General features: G+C 38.3%; 2 protein-coding genes across 2 annotated transcripts in view; one reads left to right on the top strand and one right to left on the bottom strand.

Annotated features, from left to right (window-relative positions):
- The first annotated feature begins 1,211 nt into the window (after positions 1 to 1,211).
- On the top strand, positions 1,212 to 11,602 carry LOC146458785 (CXXC motif containing zinc binding protein-like). Its single transcript, XM_085090292.1, has 8 exons — positions 1,212 to 1,264; positions 1,471 to 1,554; positions 4,585 to 4,641; positions 6,127 to 6,208; positions 7,168 to 7,199; positions 7,337 to 7,414; positions 9,048 to 9,113; positions 10,924 to 11,602. The coding sequence occupies exons 1-8, from the start codon at positions 1,232 to 1,234 to the stop codon at positions 11,002 to 11,004; spliced, it is 513 nt and encodes a 170-aa protein (XP_084946418.1). The 5' UTR covers positions 1,212 to 1,231; the 3' UTR covers positions 11,005 to 11,602.
- A 4,487-nt stretch (positions 11,603 to 16,089) lies between these two features.
- Positions 16,090 to 17,622, bottom strand: part of LOC146458784 (transitional endoplasmic reticulum ATPase-like) — a 38,937-nt gene continuing 37,404 nt past the window's right edge. Inside the window, exon 26 of the mRNA XM_085090262.1 lies at positions 16,090 to 16,455. Coding sequence (XP_084946388.1) covers positions 16,350 to 16,455 — 106 coding nt within the window. The 3' untranslated portion in view covers positions 16,090 to 16,349. The remainder of the gene's footprint in view (positions 16,456 to 17,622) is intronic.

The raw sequence follows: 17,622 nt of genomic DNA, 5'->3' as shown, positions 1-17,622 counted from the left end.
TGTTGAATGACAGGTACTGTACTGTATACATTTTTCTACCATAACGTAAGCCCCATGAACGATAGAGGGAGGATAAAGGTGCCAGCTATAGAGAAGTGTCTGGGAAAAAGTAAAATAGTAGCGGGCAACTATGTCCACAAATTCAGTGCTTTACAGAGGCATCCACTGTAAGGTATTGAGTGCTGCTTCAAAGCTCTGTTACTCCTTATGATACCAATCATCACCTTGAACAAGCCTTAACTTCAGCGCAAGCTCTGAAACAGGTCATACCTGATACAGTAATTCTTCCAACATACTCGCAGGCGCTTTAAGTATAACACAGTGGATGAAACCAAGTAAATAAAAGGACAAATGTGTCCACCAATTACCAGTTTTCTGGGCCACTTCAGTCCACCTCATGACATATGTCGCAATGCTTTGTGCAACCCAGGTCGCATTAAACTAAGCTAAAGAAGTTTGGTGCGGGTCTCAAATGTGCTTGACATATTAAATGTCTCCCTTACAATTGGACTAAGTTGTTTGAAAGTTAAGGTCTTGGAACCTTTTTTGCTTGGCATAAAATCTAGATGATGTGCCCCAACTTTGGAATCCTATGGAATACATCCTTGTGAGGAAGAAGGCATTTCACAAGAAGCACCATTGTTATTCAATAGGATGAAACCAAGTGACAATCCAGGCTTATTGTATTAGTTTAACCAAACATTGAAAACTCTCTCCCACTCAGCTTCAATCGAACAGCACGTGCCATTAGTTGCCAGAGCGAGGGAAGGACTGGAACCAGCTGGAACCAAGACCAACAAAATATCACAAGTTTGTGATTTATATATTCTTCCAGTCTTCTTTACCAAGTATTAAAATCATAACAAATCAGAGCAGCCAGTTCTTTCAGTCGAGTACTAGATAGCTGTTAAGTCCAAGGAGTCACTTTTCTTTGCTTTGACATAATAAAATCCACTTTCTTCTTCATCTCGGAATTGTACAATTTTAGTGAGCTTTCGTATTTTAACCGTCGTCTCTTTGTAGTTGGTTTCTCGTAGAAACGCTTTAACTGGACATCCTTCATGACTTTTTCTTCTTTAAGCACACCCTGCAGAGCTCTTAAAGCTTGAGTTAAGCCACCTTCTCCAACCATAACAGTGCGAGCAAGAAACCTGTGTTGCGCCATCTTGAAAACGTGCAAGGTCGCAACTGCGCATGTTGTTATAATTTTGACTCTGCTGACATCGTGATCATGCAGGCGCAGGACTGTCGTGGCAAGATGGTGGTAAGTTGTTTTCGTTTTATTTACAAAATCAATAGGCTTTTTTTCGTATATTTTGCTGTCTTTTACGAAAGCCATGTAATGTTTGACACTCTGTAATGACACTAGTTTTCTATTTGTTAATCATCGCCTCGTCAAAATGTTTCAGTCCCCGAATATCGCTAAGCAATTCAAGGTAAGCTTAATTGTTTACATTTTGTCATATCTAGCGTATAGCCTTACAGTTCAAAGCAAATCTTGAAAATCTAACGAATGTAAGGCCTGATGAGGACGACTTTCGTTGGTACTTAAAGGTGAGTTACAATAGTTAGATGATATGAAAGCTTGAACTTTGACTTTGACATCACGCGTACTTCTTTACAACGTATGTTGCTAAATGCAATCGAGATGAGAGGAATGTAGATTGAATTAGTATATGTAATCAAACGGTGAGGAGTGAAATTATTTCCTAATTTAAGGAGTATACCTTTTGATTACCTTTTCAATATCATTGGTGACAAATCACGCTCACAATCGTGGTCGGTTCCGTCTTGTTTAAATTTACACACGCAGGCAAAAAACCACTCGAGTACTATCCAACTGCTGAGGACGAACCGCCTCAGGGTTTTTCTCAAGGCCATTTTTTTCACACCAGTTCTCAAAAACCTTCACCCAGTTAATTGTTCTCTTCCGCGTATTTAGGTTTTCTGCAGCGTCTTTTAATGCCGTAACTTCTTTCATCCGTAAGATCTTTAAACCTGGACGCCATCTTGGCACTGAGATATAGGAGACGTCAATTTTGTAATTTCACGTGTGAAATTGTAAATTAAGGCTGAAATTTCGCACCAAAATTAGGGAGTAATTTGTCACCCATGATATTACTGCATAAATCTAACATGAACAAGCCATAATCAATACAAAAGTTCATTGACTACAGTATCTAAAATCAATTTTGGAACAACTGATGCTCCTCTTACTTCACGCTGCGCCACAGGGAGCCCACACAAACTATGTAACCGTTTGTATTTTGAATTTATAGAGGCAATGTATGGGAATATCGAAAATCCTCGTATTATCGTACTAGATTGCAATAGATATTCTCATTTAACATCAAAATAAACGTAGTTTTACCTTAAATGTTGTGTGTTGTCATTCCTGAGGTTGAAGACGGCGATTTTAGCCATTCCGAAGGGTTCGGCGTTGAACGTTCACTCGAGCGTAATAGAAGAGTGAGAAGGGAGGAAAACTTGTTTTGAAAGGGTTCCAGCGCCGGAGCGATTTTTCCCCCAAAAAACACATCTGACTATAAAAAATTGCGATAAAACATTTCGTAAAAACATTATAAAAAGGTTAAAAAACACGACGTTTCGATGTACATTACATCATTATCAAGTGAAATTAAAAATGCAAGATTGCGGCTATAAATACAAAAATGGACAATAGATATTAATTAAAATAGTAGCATTGAAGAATGCTACCGGTTAAACAAAAAGTTTCGCACGTATAGAGTCCGTTTTGAAAAAACACATCGCTCCGATTTCAAACTTCACAGGTCCAAAGATTTTCGATTCTTCTCGTACCTTCCAATCGAAAATCCATCCAAACAGCCCGGAGCTAGTCCTCGAAGAAAATCAAAATCCCACATTATTCGAGCGAGTGAAATGCGTAGCAAAATTCATACGTGCCAGCCACAAACCGTCCCGCTGATTGCCCCTTTCTGATTGGATGATGTTAGACAATGGCACGTATGACTTTTGCTACGCATTCCGCTCGCTCGAATACTGTGGGATTTTGATTTTCTTCGAGGACTAGCTCCGGGCCGTTTGGATGGATTTTCGATTGGAAGGTACGAGAAGAATCGGAAATCTTTTGACCTTTATGCTGTGAAGTTTGAAATCGGAGCGATGCGTTTTTTTGGGGGAAAAATCGCTCCGGTGCTGGAACCCTTTCAAAACAAGTTTTCCTCCCTTCTCACTCTTCTATTACGCTCGAGTGAACGTTCAACGCCGAACCCTTCGAAATGGCTAAAATCACCGTCTTCAACCTCAGGAATGACAACACACAACATTTAAGGTAAAACAACGTTTATTTTGATGTTAAACAAGAATATCTATCGCAATCTAGTACGATAATACGAGGATTTTCGATATTCCCATACATTGCCTCTATAAATTCAAAACGCAAACGGTCACATAGTTTGTGTGGGTGCCCTGTGGCTGCGCTAGTACAGAAATGTTTTTCTATGCGGGGGGGGGGGTTGGGCCGCTTCTCCGAAGGTAGGAAGTTAATTGAATAACATGTGATATATACAGCAAATGTGCTAGGCTGAAGTTTACACAGTCTTTGCTGGTCTCGGATTTTTAAACAAGGGTCTTGCAGTCCAGCAAAGTCTTCAATGTTCAGTATTAAAATTCCTTGTTTAAGGAAACATTATTTTTTTTTCTCTGTTTGTGAGCGGGTGGTATCCTGAAAAATCCCTCAATCTGATGTTTTCGAGAGTGGCTAGAATTTTCTCATCTCTTGACTACAGTCATGGCAACAAGGATGCTAATTAGTGAGCGAAGGACTGAGCGAAGTTGCCATTTGTCTTAAGTATTTAAGTGTTGTTTACAGCGAGTGGTATTATTGAAATAATTTTCTCGCTAAAAGCAATAGATTCTGTTGAAAGCTAGTTAGCTACCAAAGTGAAAGTGAAATTTTTTTCCCAAATGAGACAATGAAAAACAAAAATGTAAAAAAATCTTGCCAAGCTTGACCAGGATTGATGTACAAAATGTCATTTAGGACCAGGATGGTTTTGAAATAAAAAGAGAAATAGGTGTTTTATCGGGATACCATGGTCCATTTAGGGAAAAATTGCACCTTTTATTAGTTTGGCATTAAGCAGTCGAGGGCCTTACACCAGACAGACTGGCCACAGTTTTTTGTCGATATAGACTTCCTGCTGGTAAATAACCATTAGATAATATATATTATACGGCCTACTGTACAGACCAACCTCATACATCTGCCAAGTCTAATAATTGAATTTTATCTTATGAATATGCTTATCACAAATCTCTAAGTATACATGAAAAGATTTTGACACATCAATGGACTAATGTGCAGACTGAGGTATTTTCTGAAAGAAATATTAAGTAGCTTTTTCTGAAACTTGCATGTGCAGCTGCCATGCAGACTTGATGTTGGGATCAGAGAGTTAACTCTGCAGTGTACTATGTTCCCTCCTGCGTCATTAGTGTCTGATTCATTATTTCTGTCATCAGTGCAAGCTGCACAACATTCATTGTAAATGTTCATACAGGCCTGGTACTTAGATCAGATTTTTTTAATCTCCTTTTCAGCTGCAATGTCAGAATTGTGGGGAAGGCACCAAGGATTGGGTTTACATGTGTCTCACAGTATGTTCAGGGTGATTTTTAAATTATTATATAACTGAACTCGCTATAAGTGACCATCCATGATGCCAGCAGAAATGGCTGCATGGGGTGTAGAGGAGTCAAATTTGACCAGAATCCCCGGCTAAATTTACTGGGAATTAAATTGCAGTGTAATTTGAGTTTGTTGGTATTATAAAATTAATACATGAACATAACTGAACCAAGCGTCATGAGATCTTATGATGCATCTGTTGAAAGCTTATCCCTAAGACAGAAGCTGCATGCATCAGTGACTGTGGGGGTATCACCAATAGCTTACACTTACAATATAATAAATTATTATATTGTTAATTGAAAGCTGTGCTTCCCGAAAATGTTGCTCTTTGGCATGGGCAACGATTGCTGGCTATAATCTTTCAACAGATGCGTAATAAGATTTACTGGTGCTTTGTTCGGCCAATGTTCATGTATTTGATGATGTTGGACTGGTTGAACTCAGGCAACCAAGTATGTTTTATAATACAATACTTTATTTACCCATGCTACATCTAGAGGAGTGATATTTAAAACTTGTTTAAACATGTGCGTGAAACGAAAAGCATCAAAAAGAAAAGAAATAAATAAATTTAAAAATTACTTATTTAAATTACTTATTATAAATTATTTTTACATTATTTTGCTGGGAAAAAGGATCAGGCATCAACTTATAACAGCATCAATGGCTGCCACTATCAGTCTATTTGTTGGTCCTGACATGCCTTTTTTCTGATTGCAAAACAGGATAAAGTGAATTAATGAGCTACATTTATGTAGAGATAGATGCCAGGGGTGGTCACGGCCAGAGATTTGTTACGTACGTCCCTAGTGGTTCTTTTATGTCCCACAGAGTCAGATTATGTGAAAGAACCAGGAGACAGGACCTATGTTTTTTTGTCCTTATCTGAGAAGATCAGAAAGTCTAACCATTTGCAGATGTCAGAGCAAAGACAGCACTTTCTCCTTGGTTATTTTAGACCCTGAGTGTTGGTCTTGGCTGATTTGTATCAAAGTAATAATAATCTTTTATTCAAAATTATCTCAGAATAAAGTTGATTTCCACAGCAATATATTTAGCCAATATTGAAAATAGTTTTAGTGACTTGCCTACAATACACCAGTCAGTGGCTTGCTCCAGTGGGGGGAGGGGGGTACACCAGTCAGTGACTTACTTCACTTCCAAGGGGGAGGGGGAGAGAATGGTTGAATGATTATTGATAGTTTGCATGTGATGTCATGGTGGCCATGTTGGTGGAAAGAAAAAATAAGATTTTTCTCCTCTGGGAGTGAGTTAACTGCCATTTTTTATGAAATTTATTTGTCTATGACCAAATTTTTTTGGGTTTTGTCCACCAACATGGTGGCAATGCGGACCACCCATAAGCCCATAGCTAATTTGCAGTATTGTATGATAAAATTGTGATTATACTGTTTCAATTGATGTTTTTGTTTGCTTTTTTTTCAATTCAGGAAAGCCAAGCAATAAAAGGAAGTAGAGGAAGTGCTAACTTTGTGTCAAAATGTAAACTGTGTGGTCGAGAGAATTCGATGGGTAAGAAAGATAGTTAAACGCATTAAGAATTAAGTTACTAAGCATCTTTATCATTTAAATTCTCTTGACAAAAGCTTGCTCCACAGACAAATTCAACCACCAGTTTAACCTGTACAGTGAAATCAGCATATGAAATAAAAATATTTTATATTGGTTCTAAACCTCCAACAAAGTAGTGGAGTTTAGGCACTTGTTTGTGATGGGGTATAAAAAGACCATTCTTTACAGCAATTACCTGGGACAATAGTATAGAAAATACTGGTGATGTGTCAAGAAGCATTTACACTGAAATACAGACTTTAGCAGCTGTTTGGAGCTGTTGAAGTTCTATCACTTGAAATAATGGCCCAGTTAGGTCCTTTTGGAATGACGCAAGGCTCTCAACACTTTCTTCGAGGTGAAATTTTCTTATTTATTATTAAACAAATATACCTAATAATTTATCAGCTTTGGAAAGTTCCTATAATTAATTACACACATGTATGTTAAATTAATTGTACTTGCATACAAACTTTTTTATCACCTACAAGTGAGTTAAAATCTCATGCCTCTTATATAAAATTACATACTTATATAAAATCTTATATAAAATTACATAGTCAAATCACACTTTCCTAATGTCTCCTTCAATTTAATATGGAGCCAAGTGGAATGGATGGCATTTTGAGATGCATTTGCAGTGCATCATGATGTACTTGTAATTGATTATTTTAAGTAGTTTTGTTAATATGTTGTTTTGGTCATTAATAATTACAGAATTTCACAATGCTATTTCCTGGTTCTCATCTTATATGACGTGCCTGTAGGTTATTGACTAAAAACCTTCCCTTGGGGTCAAAAACAAGGATTTTACCGCTGATTCATAGAAGGATTTTATAACTCGCCTGGCAGTTGGATTTGTCTCCACCAAAAGCTACAGTGACAATTCTGCCATCTTCCTTTTTTTTTCTAATCAACAGACATAATTAAAGACAGCATAAAGGAATACACGGTAAATATGACTAAAATGGTTAATTCTTGAAAATTAAATAATTAAAGTTTTTTTTTCAGGTTGTGATTTATCTGCCCTCTTGCTTCACCAGTTTACACAATTTTGGTTTATAACTTTTTAAAAATTATTTTTGACAGGCAGACGATAGCAATCAGTTCAAGACAATGGTCGCATTTGACTGCAGGGGACTAGAGCCTGTTGACTTCTCACCAAGGGTGTGTTACTTAATTTTATCATCATACAGCCCATATTTTTGCCAAGAACAGTAAAATATTTACCCTTTTAAATCCAGGCCTGAAATATCAATTTTATTCATGATTCATCTCGCCTCAAAGATTACACATGCCCAGTGAGCCCTTAGTTCAACCTTGTTCCCAGGGAACAAGAAGAGGAGAGACCCTGGGAACGAGGTTGCCCTTAATTACTTATATAAATCCGCTACAAAAATTACTAAGTCTCGTCGTCTTGAAATATTTGCACCCGACATTTGACTCTCAAGATACCATCCCACCCCTCGAAGGCAGACATGTCACTTTGTGAGATATTTTATGCCAGTCTTTCAAAAGCACCTCAGTTACACTAAATCACATATACTTGTTTGAAGTGTGGATACCAATTTTTTTTAGTACCACAGTTCTATACCTGCCAACTTTTTCTGAGACAAATGCGTGAGATTTTCGTCATAATAGTGATTTCCAAAAACATCCTTGCTACTTCCGAAGATTTCCTATTTTCTAGATTTTACCAAGACTTCCGAACATTCCCAAAGATGTTCCGATGACCTCTGAATACTTCTGATTCAAACAAATTTTTAACATGTTGTGATACAGTTAGGACACAAAGCCAAGATAAAGCGCCTTTTTGGGGGAAATTGAATTGAATTTTTGTTATTAATCATGTGTTAAAGAACAACTCTTCCAGATTTGTTAGTCAGGTGTGAGAAATTGTCCTCAATGCGTGAGATTGATGTCTTTAGTCGGCAGGCGTGAGACAAGTTCACGCATAATGTGTGATAGTTGGCGGGTATACGGTTCTGTTCTGTGAACGAAAACTCATTCAAAACATCACATTGCAGTGACCAAGATTTTGCACAGTTACTGTGAAGATCAACTCTCCTTCACTGACTGTCAGCTATCAGGTTCTCCATGATTCAATCTGGTTACAAGTATTTTATTAAATTTAACCCTTTCCTTACCAAGCATGTTTGCCCATTTTTCCAAAATGATAAAAAAAAAACCCAGCTTGCTAAAAAAAAAATGCAATGTAACACATATCATGTGTGGTGCTGTTCTTTAGACAATTCCCTGTGACCAAATGAAGTCAGTCTTCATCACATCTTCCTGTACCTTACAAAGGCCTCCATAAGCCAGACAGTGTCTGAGCTCAGGATTCCGATGTCCATGGAACAGTACTGTAGTGTTCCAACATAAAACATATGCCAAAATGGCTTCCATTATAATATTCTCTTGTTTGCATTCAAATTAGCCCTTCTTGCCTCGTTTAAGGTGAAATATTCTTTAATTTGATTTTTGAACTTAACAACAAGGTAAGAAGGACTAAATTGAATGCAAACAAAAGAGTAAAAGGCTAGCCATTTTGGAATAAATTGTATTGGTCTCCAGTATATTAATCACTACAGGGGCTTGTTCTTGAGGACCAATATTACATGTAATTCCTGGAACTATCAGTTTATGAATATAATGTACCAGCCTCAAATGTTTTTTTTTATTCAACCAAATGGACAACAGATCCCTTGTTCAATGTTTCAGTCTCGTTATTATTAAAACATAATTTGTATGGAAATTTTATTTATTATGAATTCATTGTTTGTCATTAACCTGTCTTCAGGGTGGATTTGTGGCTCAAGGTGTGGATTCAGGAACTCAGTTCTCAGAAGTCAATTTAACGGAAAAGGTAATCATTTTCTGATAGTACCTGAGTCAGCATCCAGGTGTTTTATATTTATTATTTCATGAATCACACATTTTCTTTTGTTATTCAACATCCTTTATTTAACTAACATACTTCATGAATATTAAACTAACTGAAACGAGGGATTTATACAGATAAATCCCTCATTTACTGTATAAATCCCTTATTTACATTAGCAGTACTGCGAGAAACGCACACATCAGGTTGCTTCTATTGTTCTCCGTTTCTCACCTAAGTGTGACGGTACTAATTAGCCGGCGTTTGTCCCCTTGAACAAAGGAATACTTTCATGAAATAAGTCAGATAAATACCTCGAACGTCGGTATTAATCCATATACATCCCTCGGGCCTTGGATTAATATCTCCGTTCTCGGTATTTATCTCTTACTTATATATATATATATATTATATTTTTCCTCGTAAGCTACATTCTCAAGCAATAACTCTGGAAGGTTTCAAAGATGATATCACTCTATCAAATAGAAAGCTTTTCATAACTTATATCCTAAATACTCGCTTTAAAGGATGCTCTTACCTATTAAAAATGTCCCATTCCGCGTACATTACATTATTAGAAATGCATTTACTAGATCATTTTTTTTCTTTTCGCGTTGTAAACTGCAAAAACTGCAACATTTAGTCATTAGTATTTTCAAATGTATTGTAATATATATCTTTCGTACTCTTGTTTTGCTTTTTTTGTAACGTGTGTGGTGAAAATAAAGAAGGAAAGTATTAAAAAAAAAAAATTACTGCTAAAAAAAAAAAAAAAGTCTGGGGATTGGGTGCAACATTGTAAAAAGATCACATTTTTTAACCTCCTATACAGTAGTGATTTCCTTTTTTTCTTGTTATATTATTAATGAGTTTGAGAATTCGTTTTGAAACTCCCCAGTGGCTAGCCTCCAGGGAGGCTGCTAGCTCATGCCCCACAAGGATCGGTGCATAACGTGACAAACCAAAGAACGTTTGTTGTAGGTTAAAATGAATCCAGGTTAAAATTACTTCAACCTAGGTTGATTTGTGTTTTCCTTTGTTAAGTTTGGGTAATTTACATCTGAAACAAAGGAAAATACAAGTCAACCTAGGTTGAAATCATTTTAACCTGGGATTCATTTTAACCTACAACACGTTTACTTAACAGGCTAATAATATTGGTGGCTTAATTGCCTTTGAAATGTCCATTCAATTTGAATTCAAGAATTATAGAAACTGTGAAACAGCTAGTGTGAGGTAGCTTTAGAGTTGTCAAACTTTTTGTTTATGTTCACAACTTTGTCTCCCTCTCAACAAGCTTTAATAAACGGTTCTTGCAATTTGATATGCCAGTCCACAAAGAAGCCATGAGAAAGTTATCATAAAACTGGATACACATTGTTTAATGAAACACTCTGTCAAGTTCTTATCGAAAGGTACTGTAAGGTAATGGTAATGTATTAAATAAATTTTTGTATACTGCACATATTACACTCTCATGGCAGTTTACAATAATTTTTCTGTGGGGTGAGATTGGACGTCAGCATGTAAAGCTGCCACTGGTAGCCACTATCAGGCCATGTTTGGATCTCACCCACCCACCCAACTCTAGACTTTCTCTCAGTTGCTCGCTCCCTTCTCATTGAATGGACCTGATGCTCGCTAGCGAGAGCTCTGACAATCACACTTCGCACTGCTCAAGCAAGGTGCCGATCACGATCCGCGCTTTCTGGGCTTGACTTGTAAGCAAGTCTAACCCAACTCACACCTGAATGTGTGTCCTGACCTCATAGTTGTGATGTTTTTTTGCAAATAGGACTGGTCTGATTATGATGAGAAAGCCACTCAAGCTGTTGGAATATATGAAGTGACTCATCAGTTCCTTAAGCTGCACTAGTCAGCTGATCTGACAAAGAATAGTAATTTGGTGTCACCAAACGATCATTGCCTGTGGTTCATATAAAGCTTCTGTTGGAGCCATGGTTGGTCAGAGTTTGAAGTTACAGTATGTTGAACTGCCAAATGTTAACTACTGTTAATAATGAGATGACTTTGTCTTTGATTGGTGCCTTGCCAGTTGCACTTAGAAGGCAAATCTATGAATTGTTAAAATAATCCTTGATTAATTTTTATGTGACTGTTAATTTTTACTTGTTAAACATAACAATTTGGAAGATTGACAGGATAAATTACTAACATTTTCATGTTAGTAAAACCTAACATAAAAATCAAGTGTTAAAAACTCTTGAAGTTCAACCATTTAATGGACAGAAATGCTGGTATTTAGAGGAAGTACATAACATTGAAGCACTAGCTGTTTGCCAGATTTTATAATATTATAATTGTCTTGCAAGGGATGGTGCTGTGAACAGTATAAATTATTGATCAGGCGTGTGATATTCTTTGCTTCCAACAGCTACACAGTTGTTTATGGAAGAGAAATGCCATGACTTTGTTTGTTGTGCACAATAAAGGATTATTGTTGATGCCAACAACTTTTTTGTTTGTGTGTTTAATCTTCCTCCTTGGGGTGGACGTGAATTTCTCAAAGTCCACATGCCAAAATTGAGGGCAAGAAAAATTGTAAAAAAGTCAAAAATTCAGTATTTTTAGCTTTACCAGGGTTTTCGGTAGCATTTTAAAGTACCGGATTCAGGGGGACTTCCGACTTGAGCGCAAAAGGCGCGAATGTTGAGTGCTAGAGGCACAAACTTCTAGGGGGGTCGGGGGTCATGCTCCCCCGGGAAATTTTTAAAATTGGTCTCGCTAAAATGCAATTTCCTGCATTCCTAGGACCGGAATTGGTTAACTGGGAAGGTCTTTAAAGGCATTAAATATGCTCACAAAAATAAAATATTTGATTTTGCAATTATAATTAACAGTTTGCGTGCAGTTGTCCGTTTGTTCATTTTTTTTTCAGTAGATTCCAAAACGGATTCCAATCGGAAAGAGTGTGGGATAATCCCGGATATGACAGATATTTTACAGATGACAGGGGAGGGGGGGAGGGGATGGGGAATGATGAATTACTATTTTGTTATATATTTCTTTTTTCCAATTGTTTGCATTACGTAAGTGAGCAACAAAGGACGTTATGTGTCAAACAACCGGGCGTTGCGTCCGGCGCCCGGTATGAAACGAAACCCCTGCTTTTCTGTTTTCTTTTAATTGCCCCACTTGTTGGCATATGGCCAACAACAATTTGAAAAACGCAGGTCCATTATTTTATTATATTTTCCCAGACTTGTTGAGTCATATCTTTTCATAAAAACTTTCTGTCTTAAACAGGGTATCCCCACATGACCTAATGGCTTAAACAGATTGTGATTGCCAATGCATTAAGGTGATTCCGTTGAATTGCATTGCGCATCCTTGCTGCGCATAATTTTTTGCGTCATTTAGCGCGCGCACGAGCGCGCGCGCGCGCACAACATTACGGGATTTCCATGAGGTTAAGCTCGGCAGGAAAATAAATGGTCCTTTTCTTCTAAACGAGCACGGTGACCCCCATTTTTTAATGCATCAATTTAAATGTCATACGGCTGACCACTATATATCGCGATTTAAAGAAAAGTTTAATACTCTACTTTGAGATATTTTTATTTGAATGCTTTAAAAAGCACGTATTTAGGTAGTGCTGCTTACGTGCACAAGCAGCAAAATCTTTAATTTCTTTCATAATCTTAATTCCAGTTCAATGAAAATAGTTTGTTGTGCAAGATTAAAGTAAATTTTGTTGAACTGCTTCGATATTTTAATGCAAGAAATTAATTTTCTAGAAATGATAGTTCCCTTTTCTGATTACTAGCGTTCCTAATATAAACCTCGTGGGTCATCTACTTACAATACCGTCGATTGCATCTACCCGTGAACGCAGGCGCCCCAATCTCGTACCCAGAGTCTTCAGGCTTTTTGGTCAGCGGGGCAACGCCGGGAAGACTCTGGGGACATCGAAAAAATTCAATTTTTTTGATTGGCTGTTCCGCAACGGTTTCCATTGTTTTACCGCAGAAATCCTGCGGTAATAAAATTCGATGTCCCCAGAGTCTTCCCGGCGTTGCCCCGCTGACCAAAAAGCCTGAAGACTCTGGGTACGAGATTGCAGGCGCCCAAAACATGTTTTCACGTGACGTCAAACGTCTGAGTTTCAGGTGTCAAACTTTGAAGTTTTCCCGCCCAAATGTGAAGTTTTACTTCTCGGCACTGATCAGTGCCACTGCTCAAAGGGAAGATGTTTTCAATCAACAAGAAAGGACGAAATTATCAGAAAGGCGTCCCACTTTCAAGCGATTTACGTAATCAAGTGAAAGAACTTGCGCAGGATTATTCTTTTTCAGAATTCGAAGTTGGGAGGCGATTATGCATCAGCAAGGGTGCAGTTTCAAAAATCGTTAAGCAGTATATCTTGACTGGAAGCACGGCTCCCAAACAGTCGAATCACGTTCGAACAGTTCCTAGGTGTACTTTCCAAGACTCTATTCTGTTGGAGACCATGGTGCAAGCAAGTGGTTCGTCCTCTCTTAAATAACCCTTTGCCTCCTGTCGTGTTTCCATAGGTTTTGCAGAAATTGAATTCTTCCAAGACCGTTAAAATTCACCAAAATGCGCAGTAGATAAATGAGTGGTGGCTTCCAAAATTAACTGCATATTAAACTGGAATGATTGAACAAATGTTTTCCGACGTAAAATAATATGGTTACCTATTAATTGCCGAAAAACACAGTTGAACGCAAAAATTGCTAAAATTCACGGCATGTTGATGAAGACCTTTGGCATATCAACTTCAACCCGCTTATGCAACTTGTCCTCGATTACGCATCTGTCGCTTCTCAAACGCATATATGAATTGACAAAGACACAAAAATCAACAAAAAGCTTTCCAACAAAACATTTTATTGAAATAAACAATACATTTGCGATTGGAGGCAAAAAAACTGAAAGTTTTTTTGCGTGCGTGCAAACACGCATGTAAAATTTGAAGACGCTTCGTGTTTGTACAAAGCGATCACTCGCAGTAAATTCGGGCACGTTTGCAAAAATAACAGAAGGTACAGAATTCTGGTTCAAATCATCACTTAAACTATTTGTAGAAAGCAAATCAACATCGGAAAACATCATTTACCGTGTTGTCGCCATTGCCCTGGTCTTGTAAAGTCCGTTTGAAGCCCGAGGTTCGGTTTTAATTTTGAGCCGTATAATTTTCGGTGGCGGTGTGGAAATTGCGCTCGCTGTTGACGTAAAACCATTGCTTCGTAATTCACCAGCATATATCAATAAGTCTTCATCCACGTCTCTGAGAAGGTCCTCGATACTTTTTCGGCTCTCCTTATCAGTGAAGACATTTTTGCTGATTTCTTGACCACGCTGACAGTGAACGGTCAAGAGAACAGAGTGAACCACACATTTGGGCGGGAAAACTTCAAAGTTTGACACCTGAAACTCAGACGTTTGACATCACGTGAAAACATGTTTTGGGCGCGTGCGTTCACGGGTAGATGCAATCGACGGTAATAGTCATCCAGGTTGCACAAAAACGAGCACGGTGACCCCCATTTTTTATTGCATTTTTGTAATGCTCGTAACATAGTCATGAACTGGACCAAGTCTTAGACCATTTTAAATACTCCTTCTTTTTCAGCGGAATCACCTTAAAATACAGTACGAAACTAGTGTATTCTTATTTCATTCTAGTCTTAAACAGGGTGTGATTTTGGGTTAAATGTCTTAGAAAGGGCCTGAAAATTTTGAATTCTGTCTTAAACGGGATAGGGAAATCGGAGAATTGTGTCTTAAACAGGGTCAGGGTTTGAACCTAGAGTAACGTTACGCATCACGCGTACGTTTACATCCATGTAGTATTGTACGTTTCTCAATGTTTCGCTGTTTATATTTTAAATGAAATTCAAGGGAAAGCAATTGTTATTCACCTTTCATTTGAAGACAAAAACCGTTTCTAAATTGATTGTTTTTCTATAGTAAACGTGAGACATCTTTATCTATCTTGGCCCGCGAGGTCATAGACTGATTTAGTTGCCGACTTTTCGGCTAAACAAAACTAACCTTGAGGCACTCAGGTTAGTCTAAAAAACACTCCGGTTAACCTAAAGAGCACTCCAGTTAGCCTAAATAGCACTTAGGTTAGCTTAAATAGCTCCCCGGTTAGCTTATAATTAACGGTTAGCAGTTTATGTTGGGGTTGTTCATGCCTCGCATGTTTTGTTCATACTCTGCACGTCTGGCTCGCATATGGTAAACACTCCTCACGGCCCGAAAACAAAGAATACGACCGAGAATTTAAAGAATTTGATAACACGACAGAAAACGTAACTCGTACCAGCCGAGTACAAAAAACGAGACCGAGAACAATAACTCGTGGCCCAAGTCTTATCTCTCGGCCCATCGCGACCCCAAAAAGAAAAAAAGAATTTGATAATGCTACCGCATCCTCGTTCCTAGAGCCTACGATCTTTTGGTCAGCGGTTGGATCGTAGGCCCTGGTAACAGCCGTTACCGGATGTCGTGAAATTCACGACATCCGGTAGCGCACGCTCAGTATGATAAATTACCATTGCGCTTGCTCAGTACTCCTCAGTATTAAGAAGTAAAGACAAATGCGCAGAAGCGTAGCATTTTTCACGAGAATGATGCTACCGAAACCTTAACTTGGTCCGCCTTACGACCCGAGTAACAAGTGAGCACAAAACAGTTCACCTCCAAAGGGAGTCTAAAAGTTAAGCTCAGGCTTGCTGGTTTTCTTCGGGGTGGGGTGGGGGGGGGGGGGGGGAACTCCTAGATGGAAAAGAGACGTGAATGACTAGAAGAAAGTCGAACGAAGCCGTAAAAAGAAAAAGAATGGGAAGATTAAAGTAAAAGGGACCTCTCAAAATTTTCTGGTTAAGAGGGCAGCAATGGATCGATCTTCGCCATTGCCGTAATGATTGGATTTAGCGCCCTTGTTCCAATAAACGGATACACCCGAAGATCAGATTCTAAATGTATTTTATTAAATATCAATAGTGTCTAATACATCACATTTTTGACATTTGGAAGCTACGCTCTAGATTATCTTTCAATACAGGTTTGTTTCCAGCAAGTTAACCACATTTGAAATAGCGTACCAAGTGAAATACCACCATCTAAGAAACAGGCCACCTGATGGGGGTATTTTTGTTTTATTGAGTCAACTCTTAAGCTTCAAAAACTCACAAAAAATAAACTGAATAATTATGCACTGATTGTGTCCTAACTGTACAGATCGTCATCTCCGTCATCATATAAGTTAGAATTGTCGGCACCAGATCCCCCCTGTCCTCCTTGGGATCCACCGCCACCAGATTGACTTGGGAACCTGGAAAAGAGTTTGTTCCTTATCAATAACTATTTAAATGAAAACTAGTGAGCAGTGATTATCTCTCTGACATTTTCACATCATCTTGCACTAGGGATCTTCAGATTAAGGCTTGTTGAAACGGTTTCAACATTTATTCAACAACGGTTGAACGGATGTTGGACAAATTTTAGATGAACGGAGTGTTCAAACGGTTCAAAACACCATTCAACATTTTCAAGAACGAAGGAAATGCTGAAGCAACGTTGAATGTAAACGGACCTTTAGAGTATGAGTACAAGACTTTCAAATTTCAAATCAGCCATATCCCCAAAACTCTCACTTCTTCTTGCGGTTTAGCAGCATTCTAAGGAGACCCTAGAAACAGGACTGGTGTGAAAGGCGGTTATCTAAAGCCCTGGTCAAACAGCGAATGATAGTCAATGGTAGTTGAAACTCGCGCGCTCGTTTGACCACCAACTATCATGCACTATCATCGACTATCATCAACTATCATTTACTTTGAGCGTGTTCAAATTCTTCATGATAGTTGATGATAGTTTTTCCCGTTTGACCACGCGAAAGATAGTTCATAATAGTTCTTCGGTCAGCCGTTTTCTCCACGAGCGCTCACTAGATTCATTTTCCGTTAGTTCCTCCAACAACCAAAGGAAAACAAAGCAGGCTGCTGCTCACTTTCGCCGCGAAAAATTCATGCATATGAAGTTTTGTTCGCAATGCTTACACTGGGCAGGTGCCTACACTAGAAGCTCACGGCAAACTATCGTCAGTTATCACGAGTTTCTTTGAGCCGTTTGACCACCCGCTTGATAATTGATAGTAGTTGATGATAGTTAATAATTATTCCACGAGGGCGCGTTGGATATGAGATGATAGATAGCCAGCGAGGCGCGTAGCGCCAACTTGGCTATCTATCATCTCATATCCAACGAGCGCAAGTGGAATAATTGTTTTATTAAAAACAATCGAGAAATATTGCTAGATCTTACTGATTTCGCTGTGCAAGAACGACCAGAAGGCAATTTAATGGTCGCCATTTCTCGGCCATGGTATAATGGCTCATATACAATGGCCGCTAAGCCAATCAAATCCCTCGAATTGCATTATACAATGATGCAGTTGCACGCAAACTAGACTTGACAAGTCATTCTGTTTTGTACTCCTACT

Source organism: Pavona decussata, unplaced genomic scaffold (genome assembly GCF_977016875.1).
Source record: "Pavona decussata unplaced genomic scaffold, jaPavDecu1.1 SCAFFOLD_228, whole genome shotgun sequence".
Classification (NCBI taxonomy): domain Eukaryota; kingdom Metazoa; phylum Cnidaria; class Anthozoa; order Scleractinia; family Agariciidae; genus Pavona; species Pavona decussata.
This window is presented reverse-complemented; position numbering and strand designations above follow the sequence as displayed.

Excerpts from the sequence above, each read along its gene's own strand:
- LOC146458785 (XM_085090292.1), top strand. The coding sequence starts at position 1,232 with ATGCAGGCGCAGGACTGTCGTGGCAAGATGGTG. Across the intron at positions 1,555-4,584 it reads ACTTTCGTTGGTACTTAAAG|CTGCAATGTCAGAATTGTGG; the intron begins GTGAGTTACAAT and ends TCTCCTTTTCAG. Across the intron at positions 9,114-10,923 it reads AAGTCAATTTAACGGAAAAG|GACTGGTCTGATTATGATGA; the intron begins GTAATCATTTTC and ends TTTTGCAAATAG.